General features: G+C 47.6%; 1 protein-coding gene across 1 annotated transcript in view; it reads right to left on the bottom strand.

Moving 5' to 3' along the window:
* Positions 1-1,357: 1,357 nt before the first annotated feature.
* The window catches only part of Znf407 (zinc finger protein 407), a 430,584-nt gene continuing 414,754 nt past the window's right edge, over positions 1,358-17,187 (bottom strand). Inside the window, 1 exon segment of the mRNA XM_047526899.1 lies at positions 1,358-3,717. Coding sequence (XP_047382855.1) covers positions 2,378-3,717 — 1,340 coding nt within the window. The 3' untranslated portion in view covers positions 1,358-2,377.

The raw sequence follows: 17,187 nt of genomic DNA, 5'->3' as shown, positions 1-17,187 counted from the left end.
TTTGCAGGGCATCCATCCTTTGGGCTTGGTCATCCTTTGGGCACGGTCATTAAGCTATTGGTCATAGTTTAATACAAGGTGGTCTTTCGGGGCCAGTCTCCAAGTAAATATTCATTGTCTCTGCTTTCCACTTCTTTAAACTTGTTAACATTCCCTGGCAAAAACCTCAAAGAAAGCTACAAGCTTGTTGCACCTTTTCTCAGACAATCCATGCTGCGATGAATGTCCCTGGCTCCTGAGTCCCGAAACGCCTCATTGTTCTGAGGCACACATTTGTGTATGTGCTTCTTAAACCCCCTTACATTCCAGTAGTTGTGTAATGAGAGAGAAGGGAGAGGTAACATTAACCCAGCTCTACAGGTAATTACAGGATACAATAGCCTGGTGAAGCCTCCGCAATCCTTCTGAGCCTAGAAACACCTTCTGTACAATTCTTTTTATGCAAAGGCCTGCTCTTTTCATTGTGCATACAACGTGATTGCTGGTTTGACACTGCAGGCTACACTGGTTTTATGAAGGATTAAATGCCACCTGAGACATATTTATCCTAAATAAATCACAAACGGTAAACTGCAGCATGTCAGTGTCAACACCCTGGACTGCAGCGGAAAGGTTAGCCACACAGGACTAAGCACAGTCGGGCATTAGCATCAGAGCCGCAGGGCCGCGGGGCCGCCGCTAACAGGAGAAATGATCAAGAAGAAATATTTCCACTGAAAAACACCCCTCCCTTCCTAACATGTATGAGAAGCGTGGAGAGGGCCATCACTTTGTAAAGGTCACCTCTATCCTGATAACAACGGGAGCTGATCCTGTCACTGTTTGCCCAAGACAGGGTTGAGGAAGAGCCGAGTAGCCCTGCCATTTTTAGGAAACACGAGCTAGTCACACTCAGCTAATTACGAATCTCAGTGTCAACCTGAAGTTTTACCTTTTATTTATTTATTTATTTATTTATTTTTGGAGGGGTGACGGTATAAAGAGGTGGCCCTGGAATGGGCGGAACTCAGAGCAGAGCGCGGAAGCCAGGCAGAGCGCGTGGGCTCCCTCCCAGGGGCGCTCATCCCCCGCCTCAGGCAGAGGCTTGACGTGGTGCTGTGCTGACAGGAGGGAGGACCAGCTTCCCTTCCCATTTGTTCTCCTCGGGTTCTAGACAGGAACCATGAGAGAATGTGATACTGTCGCCAGAATGTGCCTGGGTCATTTGCCACGTGTTCACAGAGAGCCCCGACCTGCAGGAGGTGCTGACTGGACAGTGCAATGGGCAGGGGACAGGAGCAACTGCCCCACGGTGGCTCTCCTGAGCTGTCACAGCTGCCCACAGCCAGTCACTCGGAGCAAACATCATTGTCTTTAATGCTGTCATTTTATTTCAAAGGAAACAGAAACAGAACAAAAACAACTTTTGCATTTTACAATTCTGGAAAAAAATAAGACTAATAGTATCAAGAAACAAATTACTGGAACTTAAACTTGCACCCAACAGTTGCGGTGAATCCACAACTAAACACAGACAATGCTGGCCAGGCGAGGGCTTCAGGGCATGGTTTCTATTTGTTAATGTTCAATGGCAGCTTTTCCATACTGACACTATTACAAATAGATCCTGCAAAATGATATTAATACAAACAGCTGTTATAAAAAGCAAAATATTGATATGAACAATATTTTCCGGAGGTGTACATTTCATGTTTAGACTTTATGATATGGCAAGTCAAAATCAGAAGTATCAGTTGTCTTAACCAAGGTATGTTTAATCCGATTATGAACATCAAGGCTTTTCTTGACCAGTCATGAGATTTCTCTTATGCAGAATGCAACCAGAGCCACGGACACACCTGAAATGCTGGAAGAGGGAATCTATACATGAAATCAACCAACAGGCTTCCTTTGGTCTGGGGATACATTATCCTAAAATAGAAAAAAAAAACCCACCAGTGATGGGGGCGGCTGCTTCAGGATGTGACCATCGCAGCTGCGATTTCGAGCCAGACACTCAAGGGAGTGTGCATAGAGCTGCAGGCCAGGCAGCTGGGGACAGGGACGCTTCCTATCTCCCACGCAGGAAGGGGACACCAGGAACTGCTTCCCCTCGGTGCAAGGCGGAGGGCGAGCCCAGGAGCAAAGGGCTCAAAGGCACAGGCCCTGTCCCCACAGCACGCTCCCGCCCTCCTCCCATGATCCTCGGCTACTCCAGGTACTAGCTCTGTGCCCCCGAGTGCATTTCTAGTGTCCGCTGTCACCACCCCCGCCAGAGGACAGGTGTGGCACTTGCTGGGGCCAAGTGCCTGGTGTTCAGAGGGGTTACAGGAAGCTCAGGGCACGCCAACCTCAGAGGTCTCTCCGTGCCAGCCCTGCGCCCAGCAGCAGGCCCACCTCAGGCTTCCTGGAGCTCGCTACTTTCTCTTTGGCTCTGAATCACCGTGGCTGCCGGGGTGCCCTCCTGGGTGTAGATGACCATGCTGGTCAGCTGCTCCGTGCCACTGGGGGCCACAGCCTCAGCGCGGAGCGCAGCCCCAGCCTGCAGGATCTCCTGAGAGCCGGCCGTCTCTATCACGGTGTGGGAGTACACGCCACCATCCTCCTGCTCCCCTGGGGGCAGTTCCGTCACGATGTAGTGAGTGGCGCCCTCGGGGAAGCTGCTGCCCGACTCCCGGACCATGGCCTGGACCAGCTCCTCCGTCACGATGATCTGCGAGATCTCCCCATCAGACTCCACCAGGTCCACGTGCTCAGCTGGCACCCGCAGGCCATGGGCATCCGCCTCTTGCATGATGAACTGGGAGCCCTCCCCGGCCACCATGTGGACAGCACCCTCCTCGTTCAGGATGACCTGGGTGACACCGTCCTTGACCAGCTGGCTGGCTGCAGCCGTGTCACACACAGCAAACTGCAGGACTCCTCGAACCATCTTCTTCAAGGCCACCTGGGCTCGCTCCTGAGAGGCAACAATGGCTGAGGGCCGAACAACCTGGGCCAGCACCTCCATGGCTGCTGGGCTCTCTTGAGCATCCTGGAACACCTGGATCTCTGGGGCCTCAGGGTCGGTGGGGGTGTGGGGTGCCTCCTGACTGGGCAGCTGGATCAGCACATCCTTGTGGCCTGGTCTGGCCTTCTCCTCATGCCCAGGCCTGCCCTCCACCTCCCCCAACTCAGTGACGGCACACAGCAAGGCATCTAAAGCTGAGGAGGCATCGGCAGGGGAGGCCCCAGCCTCACAGAGACTCAGAACCTGCTGCTTGGTCACCTGCTGTATAACAGTGCCCCCCGCACTCAGGGACTCGTCCGTGCCGTGACCTTCCCCTGAACCCCCCACCACAACCACCTGGGTGGCTCCATCTGCCAGCTGCTCAGGGATGAGGGGCCCTGGCACCACACTGCCCACGTGGGCCCCATTCTGACTCGTGGCGATGACTTGCCCGTCTTCTGTGATGTGCACCACCCTGGCCACCTGGCCGGCCATTGCCAGGGTCTGCAGCGTGGCTGCAGCTGTCTCCTCCACAGAGGCATCCAGGGCAAACTCGCCATCGTAGCCCTGGATGATGATGACTTGCTGGACTTGCTCGGGGGGCTGGGCCTGCCTCTTGCTGCTCCCGAGGGCCTTCTCTCTGATGGGGGACTCCTCTGCCAGGGTGGCCGCAGTGAAGGGGCTGTCCGTCTCGACAAAGGTGGCTCCTTGTCCCTTCAGACGGCACTCATAGGACTTGGACACGATGCCTGTGGGAGACAGGACCAGTTAGAGCCTCAGAATCAGGACTTTCGACTGACAGCAAGGCGGCTGCGCTCTGCAGCCTCACACACGGGCCCACCTGCAGGAGCGACCTGGCTCTCCCTGCCAGCAGCGCAGAGCAGGCCATTTGCCCGCACGCGTGGCCGCTTACAGGTGTGCGACAGGTCTGAGGGTGTAAGCAGCTGTATGTTCAGTGTGCATTTCCCACACTTCTGCACGAACTGCTTGGACACAGGCCTCAGGGGAGTGCTCTCGCCCCAGCTGCTGGGGAGGAGCACGGCTGCTCCCCGTCACCTCCATCGCTCACAGCACATGCAGTGACTAAAGTTAAGGAAACTCAGCAAACAGTCGGAGCAGGATCCTCTGACCCAAGGAAGATCTTTCTTCAACGTCCAAATATCACATACAGTATATGTGTTTAATCAACAAAAAGAACGAAAGTCTTCCAGATTAAACTTTTAAACATGGCATCAGTAAACAGCTGTTAAGTGTAACTCGGCACACACTGCGTGTCTCCTGTGTGTCAGGTACTGGCCTGGTGAAAGACAGCCCTGGAAGGCCGCAGCGAGTTCCTGAGGGCTGGGCGCTGTGCCTGGCGCTCTGCTGGGTCTTGGGCACACAAAGGTGGATGTGGGGCCTAGATGTTTGGGTACACAGAAGGGGTCTGCCAGTGTAGGTCCATCAAAAACAGAGCACCAGTCCTGTTCTTCTGTGGTGCTGGGTATTGAATTTAGGGGTGCTCTACCACTGAGACATGGCCTCACTAAGATGCGGAGACTAGAGAGGAGGGGCCTCCCAGAAAGAAGCCAACAAGGAGGCTTCTCTGCTATGGTCAGCAGCTCAGACTTCCAGCTGAGACAGTTCGTGGGAGTCAGGCTGCTCCAGGCTTCCCGCCCTGTGCCAAGACACCGTGGTTACAGACTGTAGAGAGAAGAAACCTACTGAGTGATTTCAAGCAAAAAAAGTATAGAATTTTTACAGAGGAGGCATAATTTATAATTTTCCAGCTCATCTCTAAATTTCTTTTAGTAGTAAAAATACTGTGACTCTTTAGGAAATGCCACAATAGGCCTCTTGGGACCCAGGCAGGGGCAACAGCGGAGGTGGCTTAGCTGCACTGTTTGTGAGACACAGTGGGGAAAGGAAGGAAGCACAGGGACAAGGAGTGGAGCCAGGGGAATCCCCTGGCCTGGGCAGTGACGGGTCAGGAAGGGCAGGTGCATCCCAGTCCTTCCAACCCATAGTTCCTCCCTGGATACCACAGGTATATGGTGACTGCCACCTGGGAAGACGGAGTCCTGACAGGCTGGGGCAGCGGTAGGAGTAGGAGCTTCACCCCCTCCTGCAGACCAGGGTGGGGACTGAACTGCCTGCCATATGAACTGCAGGAAGGAAACTGGCAGCAGCACTGGGGCGGGGGGAGGACGCCAGAAGGGTCCCGCAGGGACAGGGTGGGGCTGCAGAGTGGGCAGAGTGACACTCGAGTCTCCACCAGGTCAACTAACCGGTTCCTAACTCAACAGGGCAAGGGACACTGGAAATTGTAAGCTTTATTTTTCATGGAAAAAGAGACAGATTCTTTAAACAGAGCTTCTGTTTTCTTTTTAAAATTGCAACTTTTCTGTTTTGTTTCCGTTGTCTTCTTCCCTCTCAAATCAGAGATGACCTAAAAACAAATGATCTGTGTTCAGCATTCCATGTACCAACAGCAACTACATTTGTGAGATATTCCACTTCACTCTTTGATGTGGGTCAGTTTTTAAGGGTACTTTACACTTACCCAAGGGAAAAGGGTTAAGAATTCTACAGACTCTGACTGGATCCCTCAGACACAACAGTTTTGCTTACCACACTGGTGGTGTTCTGCAAGAAAACATTTCTTTCAACACTGAGTTAATTCTAAGCACAGACCCTAGGCGGAGGCCTGTCTTCCAGCAGGGTCAGCACTGTAGGAGGGACTGCAGAAGCTGCCAGTGGTTTCCACCAAGAGGACCTGTCCGGGATCACACCCAGACAGCAGGACGGTGGTCCTGGATTTGAAAGAATTAACTGCTAAGTATCATCATTGCTTCTTTCTTGGAAAGTGTGAACACAGTGTGAATCATGGAATCGTAGGTCAAGAAAAGACCCAGAGGCTGCTAGGCTAGCTCCATTCCCCGAGCTCCTCCTGTGTGTGTAGTGACCGTGGCACGCCTGGAGCTCACGGGCGAGCCTGGCAGATATCACCACGTCTCCAGGGCAAGTGACCCTTTCCAGAGGAGGGACCCAAGAGCCCCTAAGTCTAGTCAGGGCTCCCTACTTAGGGTGCATCCTTGCTTCTTCCTGTTGACTCCCCTTTAAGGACAGAGAACAGCTGGTGCCCTGGGGCCCCCAGGGCGTGGGCGGCAGCGTCCCCTGACAAGCACTCAGCAACTCAAGGTCCGTGTGCAGCACCACCAGTCCGCCCGCTGTGGTGCTCAGGCCGGCGGTTTGTAGGCATCACTGTGACTCTCTGAGCTCAGCGCCTTCTTGCCTCGCCTCCCCCCCCCCCCCCCCCCCCCCCCCCGTTTATGAAAGAGGAGCAGCATCTGGCCTGGCAAAGACGAGAGTGTGGAAGATAAGCCTGAGAGTGGCTGAAGCACACGGATCCCAGAGAGGAAAGGCTCAACTACTGCTGACACGCTTTCGCCTGGTCTCATGTCGCCTTCTGAACTTCAGTCCTCCCTAGATTCTCTCTCCTCCAAGAGTTTGGAAGGGGGCTCAGCCTATGAGCGGAAGGCCTGGCACGACTGGAGTTCACAGAGATGCCACACTCCTTTCCCACTTACGCTTGAGTTTGGGCTGGGCCTGGAGTGGTCTGTCCCTGGTCAGTCTGCCACCCACTAGCTCTTGTGCTTTAAAAACACTTCCTCGAGTCTGGAGCAACTTCTCCCCTCGTCCCTGCTTTTCTCCCCAGGATACAATATTCTGCTTGCTTTATATTCTGAACTTGATTTGTTTCTGCCCATTCTCTAATTTCAAGCTCCTTCCTAGTCTATTCAGAATTTGAAAAAGAAAAAAAAAAAAAAAAAGGAAATAATCACACAAAAACAAAAACAAAGAAGGTAGCCTTCACGTCATTCCCCTCCCAACTAATTACAGAATAAGGACATACTACTATTACATCAGACAGCAGGAGAAACCACGGCAGCTGGGAAAGAAGGCGCCAACTCCTCTCCCAGGTAGGCTTGGAGAAATGCCACAAGCCGAGTCCAGGCAGTCCCCGCCCCCAGCAACAGGAGGAAGACCTCTTGGGTGCAGAATGATCCTTTGAATCCCTGCGGCACTGATAATTATGCTCTTCTGAACTACCTACTGAATTTATTTGAATCCAGAGGTGGGTTAAGCCACTTCCAGACCATTAAAGTAAACTACGTGGGTAAATACTGCTGTCAGCCGGGCCGTGAAGACGCTTAACGGCACCAGCGCCCTCACCTCCGGCAGCACATGCCCGCTAGTCCATCGCAGTTCATAAATGTGCGCGCAGGTCCATCTTTTGATTCAGCAATTTAATAACTTCGAGTGCTGTCAGTACGGCTTTGAAAAATAGCACCTATAAAATGTAACAGCCTCAATCAGATTGAAAAAGATTCACCCACTGAAGATTCTTCCATTTCAACCATAATGAATTAATGTGGAGCTATGTAGAAGTTCAAGTGTCATTTAAACGAATGTGAATCTCTAGTGCAACTTTAAATTCCAACTGGGCTATGACCAAGAATTTACTGGGCACATCGACTTCAGTTTCTGAGTTCTTTCTGGTAAATATGAACTGTAAACCTCACCAATGCAAATGGCCAAATGGATATGGCCCTTGGAAAACAGGACTACGGTACAAGTTTTATTCTGCGCAGCTTAGTCCCTGGTGTGGCTCCACATGAGCACAGATCCTCAGTGGGGCACGGCAGCCCAGAGCAGTATTTGTGCCGCACTTTACATTTTTTAAAGACCTTGTCAGATTTCAGTAAAAGAGTAGCTAGCCAAACAATGACAAAATTCAGTCCCTTCTGGACCTGTTTCCAATAGGGCAGAAGATGCAAATGGAGCTAAAAACACAGTTTCAGGACTCACTGAGCTGAGTGCTCATTTGCTTCCATCATCACACTGCCTTCTCATAGCTAAATGCATCAAAAGTTTACAATTTGGTTAAAATCAAAAGTTTTTTTGGGGTGTTTGAGAGCTCATTTTGGGGGAAGTGATTTAAAGCTAGGCTCCCCTTCCAGAATTCCATAATGAAGCTGCAGCTCTCCCTGGAAGTGAACAGCCCCAGATGTGGAAAGCACGGCTTCTCCCTGCTGGAGGGGTGGTGAGGTGCTGAGACTGGGGCTCCCCACACCGCGCTGACCGCACTTCTGTGTGGTGCTTCTGAGACGAGCTCTGAGCACCTGACCCTCCTCCTGGGGTGAGCTACCCTTTCCTTACTGCCATCTCTTCTTCCCACAAAATAAATACCTTATGCTTTTGTTAAGCTTACATTTAATTAAAATGTACAGAATCTGTGCAGTAAACTCGAATGAAACAAATAAAACAAGGGCCCCCTCTCTTGAAGGCATACGTTGTGAATGAAAAATGTCATTACAGACTAAAAAATTTTGCAGTAAACAGGGCCTACAGAGAGAAGTTTCCCCTGTAATGACATCCATAAAATACACAAATGGCACTTTTAGTACCATCCTGAATATGGCATTTTCTGTGCTCTACACACAATCTAAATGGTTTGATCATAGAGCATAATACTCCATTGGGTTTATAGAACAATCAATGTTCCATAAAATGATGTATTTATCCAATAGTAGGCTCAGCAGTTACTGGTGTATGACATTGTAGGACACAGGCTTGGGCTCCTTGGCGGCACACATGCTGGCTGTAAAACTTATCTAACACCACTTCAACAACTTCATCTCATCTGTGGCAAGTAATTTGTGGAAGCCTCAGCTTGGTTTAAAAAAAACTTGTAATAAAAATTCATAGAATTTTCAGGAGAATGAAAGCTGATGACAATAGAAAGGTCACATTGTGTCTGCACTAAAGGGGTCAAAGGTTGCCAGCAGTTCTAAAACTGAAAGTAGATTTCATGCATCGCGTAGCAGATAAAGATGGCATTAAAAAGACACGGCGTGGGGTGACAGGCCTCACGCCCGCGAGCGCCTGTGCTAATACCCTCTGTAAACCGCTCTGTTGCCATGAGCCAGCACTTATTTTACATTGCCAAGCCCCTCCAGAAACTAAGTGTTTATGCCTTGCTAGGTTACGTCTCAGACACTGCATAGTTCAGATCTTACGATCTGGTAGGGTCCCTAAGCTTGAAAAGGCTGGGTGGCTTTGCTGTAATAATTAAAGCACCTTGAATATGAGGCAATCCAAAAAATAATACTTTTCATATAAAAATTTGGGACACACGTGACACTGTGATTCTTAAGCCACATGTAATTTTTCTCAACTTCAATCTTAAAATGTAATTTTAACAGGGATGTTAAGAAATTATACTTAATATCTATTAAAATGAAACAATATTAACAGATTATGCTAATAAATTAGAGCCATATTTTAATGTCACAAAAGCTTATAAGTTTCTCAAGTGAAAGCAGGAAAAATGACAAATTAAAATTCAATGAAATATAACCTTTTAGAAATTTCAAAGCAGGGAATACATTACTCTTACAATAGCAGTCACCAATAGCTCAGCCAGTCAAATCAGTGTCGATACCTGCTCTGTAACTCACTCATTCTATAGACAGCGATGATCCTGGCATCCTACAGGATGCCCTCCACCCCAGCTTGGAAGAGGGGTTCTCTCCAGGCAGAGCTGCCACCCAAGGGCCCTCCCACCTCTGAGCAGCTTCCCTCGCCACTGCCAAGGTCCTCAAGCTTCTGGAGGGAAAGCCCGTCATAGGGTCCAGGGACTTGTCTGCGATCATGAATCTGGTACAGTAATCACGACAGGGGTCAGGAAACCTCTTGGCCTCACATCCCCACAACTAACGGCAACTCCTCCTTTGAAAACACAGGTTGGTCAATGCCTCATGTCTCCATTACTTCCAGGGTTGGAAACACATTCTGGTCAGTGCTGCTAAAATGTACACACAAAACAGAAATAAATAGGTTACTTGAGATACAAAATTAAGAATTACTCTGAGCGCTTGACAAGCTTGTTAAACAGGATAGCTGCAGTGGGAGCCTCGTTTCAGAGTGCAGGCTTGTTCTGGTCATCCTAAACCCAAGGTAAACCTAAGCCAACCCGCACTGGCCTAAGCATGTGTCAGAAAGATTACAATGGTAATTAAAGGGTGTCTAAACCACATACACCCATACAAAGGATTATGTTGAAGAGTTACAGTAAAGGTCACTGCTATGCCCTCAATTTCATGAAGGCCTATGTTTTATAAGAAGAGAGGGGAAATTACTTTTCTGTGAAAAATGAACTGAAGTCCACACCATTTCTGAGAAGCTCTTAAAAGCTCAAATATACAATTTCTTAACACACTGTGCAATTTTTAGTGAAGGAATATTTACAACAATCCAGGTCACGAATTTATTACCACAAGTTTCAGCCCTGCTTTCTTAATTAACATCAACACTATGCTTAACAGTAGAGGTGAATGAAGATAATCAAAATACCATCCCTGAAAAGAACTCTAAGGTATCCAGAAAAAATGAAGAATAAATTTTATCTTGAGTTGGAAATACATAATTGCCCAGGTTTCCAACTTGACCAAGAATAGTCTCCATGGGCCTAGATATTTCCATAGGCACTGAAGAGTGACAAAGAAAAAAAGACAATATTTTACCTTTAAAGTCACAAACCCTAAGAAATTTTGTGTTATATCAGACTCCTAGGTATATATTATCATTTTCATGCATGAAGATCTAACAGTAATGGGAGCTGTGCACACAAATCTCACTCAGTGAGGCAGGGCTGTGTCTGTTAAGGTTATCTCGACAGGCTTTTGGGGGTGAGGGGAGGGCAGTGTTAACTGTTTCTCTGCTGTGCAGGAGCCTATGAGCTAACTGTGATATGTCACAACACATCAACCTAACCTTGGAAATTGGACTCATACGACAGAAATAGCATCATTGAGTTTCACAGAGGGTGATTAAGCAGCACTTTAAAGTTAGACTGTAAAGTGCTCTGATCTTGTCATTTACCCGCGCAGAGTACATCTTAAACACAGCCGGTTGGTTTACTAGCAAAGCCTTCAAATGTCTTCATCCCAGTGGAACAAACCAGGTGGGGAGTGCGGCATACCTTTTTGGGTGCTGGGATCCACACTGGCCCGCACGGGGGAGGCCAGCTGTGGATGCTCTTTCTTTTCCCTGCAGCCTCCCTGGGAGCGTGCGGTCTCAGGAACCAAGCTTGGCCCTCTCCAGTGCACCGCCACCTGTACCAGCGTTAGTGACGACAACCTGACAACACTGACAGCAGGAGTGCCCTTCCCACTTTTGCACAGGGGAACCTGGAGGCTTGGAAAACAGCTGGGGAACGTCAGGCCTCCTGAAGACCTTGACACGCTACCAGAGAGGCGACACCCTGTTGCTCACGGTGAGGCTTCCTCTGACATCAAGACGAAACAGACAAGTACGGACACTCTTTTCTGCATTAGGGAGTTAGGAAATTCGGAAGCCCAGTGACCTTTCCCTGAACGTCCTCTGACAGTGTGTAAACACCTAATACAGATAACACAACGCTGGGAGACAAGGCCTATTTTTCACATTACACATACCTTAAAACTATGCAAATAAGCCCTGCCGATGTCCTTGGAGGGCCTGCCTCTGAGGAGGCTGACTCCAGAGGACCAACAAGGCCGTCGGCTGGTCTCTTTCGCGTTCCTGGCAAACCCTATGAAAAGACCACATTCCCTTTTGTGGTCACGTTCGTATTTCCTTTCTATTATAGCATCTTCATGTCTTTCCTGAGGAAATGAGGGGAAACAGATATTTGTCTTCATTGCAGACACTTTTGTATGTAGGTAAAAAGAAAACTGCTTCTTAGTAACAGCACAGAGGCACCATTAAAATCAAATTTACAGTAAACAGAACCTACAGCTGGGGTAGCACACTAACTGTTAGTATTTTAATTATCTGCAAGGCTTTCAGAGGTCTAACATCTGCTCGTAGCCACATGACAGCAGCTGCTTGTGTTCACTTAGAGCAGTGCGGTTTCTTCTCACATCTTAAAATGAATCGTATGTTCTGGGCACATGTCTGTCATTTCCTCCTGAGCTGGCTGTGAAAGGGGACCAGAGCATCATGTGGGTGACAAGGCAGCAGGCTGACCTCTTCACAGGGAGGAGACCCAAAGTCACCAAAACTCCCTGAGACTACGAAGTGAAAACATCAGAGGTAGAGCCAGAGGCCAGTGTTGGCCTGAGTGTGCCCTTTGATACCACTATATGTTGGCATGAGGGGCTGGTCATGGTGCTTTATAACCACGTGTAGGATGGGTCCCACAGAAGGAAGCTGTTACGGTTGGAAATGAGGTGGTATCCCCTAAAAGCTCCTGTGTTAATGCAGGAATATTCAGAGGTGAAATAACTGGATTGTGAGGCTATAACATAATCAGTTCACCCTGATTTGAATGTACTGACTAGGGGGTTAACTGTGGGCAGATGGGGTGTGGCTGAAGGAGGTGGGTCACTGGGATGTGCCTGTGGAAGGGATCTTCCCTGCAGAACCTTCCCCTTCTCTCCCTGTGTTTCCTGGCCACAATGTCCTGAGCAGCTTTCTTCCATCACACCCTGCTGCCATGATGTTCTGCCTAACCGTGGGCCCAGAGAAATGAACTGGCCCACCATGGACTAAACTCTGAAACCTTAAGCCAAAATAAATCCTCCCTCCTCTAAGCTGTTCTTGTCAAGTATTTTGGTCACAATGACACAAAGATGATTAACACAGAAGTCAAGGTGAGAAAACAGGGTCTGTGAGAATGAATGACAGCCATGTCTTGTGGAGAACAGCTTGGTGCTGTACCCAGTTTTGGGTGGAACCCACACATGGGAACAGTGCTGGGCAGGATGGCATGGATGCTGCTATGGTCAAGGTGGAAAACATAACATTTTCTTTTTAACCAGAGGATACTACAATGTTTACTTAGAACATTTTCCTAAATATGTACATGAACCTCCTATTTAAAAATCACAGAATGTCTGTGACTCAAGTCCTTGAGAATAATATGTGCTTGGAACAATAAAGTTTAGGACTGATTTTAAGAAGTCAAACAAATAAGACTTACTCTGCAAAGAGTAGAAGACACAAAATAAAATCAGACATGAACTGCCAGCTCTTAGAGCCTGAGGTATGTGTGACACAGTGAGTAAATACCAGCAGTTCTCCCTCTACTTACCTGGCCTGGTTGTGAGCGATGAGTGGAGTGCAGTAGGGAATTCTCATCCTCAAAAAGCACAATGGAAAGCCCAAGAGAAGGCTGACCCCAGGCCCAACCTGGTGCACGTCTGAAAATGCATGGGACACTGGTCGTATGCCTGCATGCAGGGCCAGTCTGGTGAATTAAGTGAATGTGTGAGGGGCCACCTCTTGCTCCTCTCAGCCTTCAATGATGCACTGATCTCGGCTTTTGCTCAGGCTACAATGTCGTTAGTTGTTCTCCTGGGTGGGAAGTTTCATGGGCCTTCTCTACCATAATACTTCTTACTCAAATGGCCAGGCACCCAATGCAGAGTCAATCTAGAGCCACATGTCTTCTGGGTGGGAGGGGGGAATTTGGTTCTAGGCACAAAGTAACAGTCCAATTGTCACCTGAGAAAATGCTCCAATGGAGGGGAATGCTGTTTTGGTATCACAGTCCAGGCCCATAAAGATTTAGGTACCATCACTTCAGTTGAGTATAGGGTGCATTGGACAGGGCCTATAGAGACATCTCTTCCAATGTGAAAATCAAATTGCTCCATCTTGTATCTTCTCACACAAAGAAACAAGGAGAATGCCTGGTAGGCCTCTTTGGGCACTGTAGGCCTGACAGTCTACCCCTAAGACTACTGTTTCAATCTACATGCTGGGTAATGCGGGCAGCTGCCAGCTCTGAGCAGGGCCTGGAGCACACAAAGTTCTGGGGAACATATGCCTAGTTTTCCCAATCCAACACAGACACGTAACACACAATCAATCTCTGCCAACAGCCCTACTGCTAGATGGTGTGAGCCTGGAGGCTCAGTGGTGGACAGAGAGGACGAACCTTGGTAAACTCCAGTAGAGAACCACAGTGCAAGTCCCTTGGGATTTTGGAGCTAGGTCATGCCACCCAAAGCAAAATCACAAGCCTCTGAGAAACACTGCTGACTGTGAGAAACAGGTCACTTAATCATGGAGTATCAGTGGCCATGGCACAGATCTCCCACTGAGTTGGGTTCTGACAGACTTGCCACGTGTCTACAGCTGCCCATTCTGGGTTCTGTGGTGCTTCCCAAGTCATAAGGTCATCAAAGGCCCAGCAACAGTCCATCATCAGATGGAAGCAGAACTTCTTGAATGAAGACCGAGTAGGCCAGGAACCTGAGGAAGCTGTGTGAGTTGTGTGTGGGCACCTTGCACTGTCCAGCAGACAAACATCAGGGGTTTAAAATGATCCCAAACAAACATTTCCTAAAAAGCCAGAAGATGAGCACTCTTTGAGCACAACTACCTCATCATTACCTACTGAACTGTACCATGAGAATTCCCCTTCCAAAAAAGAGATGTGGGCATTGAAGGATACTAAGTCATCAAAGAAAGATGGAAGAGTATTTACTATTTGGATTCTAGCAAGGCAGAAACTGTACACTAATAACAGAAAAAACAAGGATTTCTTTAGTAGATTTCAAAACCAGTGTTGAAATAATTTTCCAGTAAATTAGCAGTTATCTACTATGGTTATTCCCCTAGTCTCTAGATAATATCCTGAGGTTTAGTTCTACTTATATTACTATTAAAATTTCTGGAATGCTCCATCCAGTAACTTAGGTACAAGTTCATTTATTTTCCAAACTATTTATTCAATAAATATCAATATTGAGAACCTACTACATTGGCAAGGCAAAAGTGAACTATAGCCCTGGTTTTTAAGGAATTCATAATTTATCTGAAGATGCTAACATTATAGGTAACTGTAGTAAATAAAATATAAACTGAATAACACGTTCAAATAGCCATGCCTTCATAGAAAGGACAACTCCCTTGGTCTAGGGAAGCGATCATGAAAGTGCTCACAGAAACCCTGGGTCTTGAAAGGTGAATAAGAATCTGACAGGGAGTGTAGCAATAGTGGAGAACGTTCCCCTTATTCTAATAGATGCTGAACCCAGGAGGCAGTGTGGCATGGCTGCCAAGTTCTCAGTCAGGGCAAGATGTTCAGATGGAAAACATGTAAAGAGGTAAGAGCTGTGAAACTGTGCAGTGTTCAGGGCTTTAAACTTGGGTATCCCATGGGGACAGGGTGCATTGAAGAAATTTAAGCAAGGAAATAACAGGATCGAAATATTAGTAGAAGGAAACTGGCAGGAATATGGAGGATTGCTTCATACAGGGATTCATTCTGGAGTTTCTTGCAGCAGCCTAGATGGAGGAGAATAAAAGGTGAAGACAAGATAGATGGGGCAGTTTCAGTGGGGGCAAAGACGTAGAGAGTCTCAAAGGTGTTCAAGAAGCAATCAAGAAGACCAGGGAGGCTACTGATGTGAAGCAGGAGAGAAGGAAGCTGTGGCTCAGTTCCTTGCCTGCGTCCTCCAGGCAAAGTCACACCCTCAGTTTGCATCACACCTGCTCACTATTTTGTTCTGTATCCTTCCTAGAACATAAACTCCACATGAGAAGCAACCTTGACTGTTGTGGACTCTGGGTACTTAGCATGTGTGAGGTAAACTAGCATTTTCCAAATTACTGTGGTGGATGATGGAGTGGGAGTGCCATTTCCCTAGGCAGGGAAAAAAGGAGCCTCACAGGGCAGGATACTGCGAGGAAGTTGGCAAGGAGGCAGAGAACAGGTCAGCACAGTCTGAGACACGGTTGGCCTCCAATGTTCGATCAAACCAATGGGAAGCAGGGGCTGAGGCCAGTGGAGAAGAAGGGGAATAAAGGAGGTGGGAGGAAGAGAAAGTGGTGCAGAGACGGTAAACGTCTGCTGCTTTTGGCTGAAGACTCTGGTCCCATGAAGAGACTGATGGCACTCATAACACAGGAACGGTGCTTGGCTTCTCCCTGGTGGCTTCAGCCTCTGTACAGAACATCTCTTCAGTTCACACTCTATGGGATCCTCCTCTCTTTTCACTATTTAAGTGGTACTATCTTGAAGATAAAGTGGGTCCATGGAAGCATTTGACTCAGCAAGTGCTCTTTGAGGTGTGCAAAGGTGCTGTGGGGGAATGCAAGTCCTTAAAGGCAGCAAGTTCACTGTTTCAAATTTTATTTCAAGAAAACAAATCAAACAAGTGTTTGAATACTTTCTCCTATAACAGTGAAGGGCTTAAAATCTTCCAAGATCTATTGAGTTTGAAGAGTGGCTACTCTGTGTACCCACTGGGTTTCCACAGGATGATATGCATTGGTGGTTTTGACCATTATAGAATTTTAATGTGTTTATTCTCAGTCATACATTGTTCAAATTACACCCATAGTGGACTCCTATTTAGTGACTCCAGCACAGGAGATGTTGACAGTAAAGTGTAAGTCAAGGGAGAAACTGCCAGGATAGTGATTCTGCAAATTAGCTTCACACCAACTCTCAGAAGATCCGTAAATTGTGTTCAACTGATTAAGATCTTATACAGCCCATAAAGGTATTTCTAATCTCTTAAAAGTCAATGTAAAAAGGGCAACTATTCTCTCTCTCTCTCTCTATATATATATATGTGTATATATATACATATATACACATATATATATATAAATATCATATCCAAAAGGGAAAAAACACTCCAGGTTAATTTTCCAGTTTTCAGGACTAATGAATGTGTACAAACAAAAACACTGCTCACAAATAAGCATTTCAAAACAAAGCAAATATTTTAAACATAATACAAAAATTTATGAAAACAATCTAGTTGATTATTTCTAAAGACACAAAATGTCAAGGGTTCCAACCATCGGCTCATAAAAGCAACTTTTGCTTGAGCAACAAGTTTTGGGTTAGATTTCTGTGGGAAATCAGAAAGAGGTGTTTAGTCAGTTACTGTGGACAACATGCTCTGGGCCAGGGGACAGGATGGGCTTCCTTGGAAATTTCACATTTGGCTGTTACCAGAATAGAGGCAGGAGTCCAAAATATCTGAGATGTGAGGTCATCCAGGTGGTGTGCAGGAAGTTGAGAGAGAAGAACAAGGTTGAGTAAAAGAGATCTGGAGGTGGCTGCGGTTGTGGCTCAGTAGTAGAGTGCTTGCCTATCATGTGAGAGGCGCTAAGTTTGATTCTCAGCACCACATGTAAATAAGTAAATTAAAGGTCCACTGACAACT

The sequence above is a fragment of the Sciurus carolinensis genome, chromosome 15 (genome assembly GCF_902686445.1).
Source record: "Sciurus carolinensis chromosome 15, mSciCar1.2, whole genome shotgun sequence".
Taxonomy (NCBI): Eukaryota; Metazoa; Chordata; class Mammalia; order Rodentia; family Sciuridae; genus Sciurus; species Sciurus carolinensis.
Note: the sequence above shows the minus strand (reverse complement) of the source record. Positions and strands in the feature narration are given on the sequence as shown.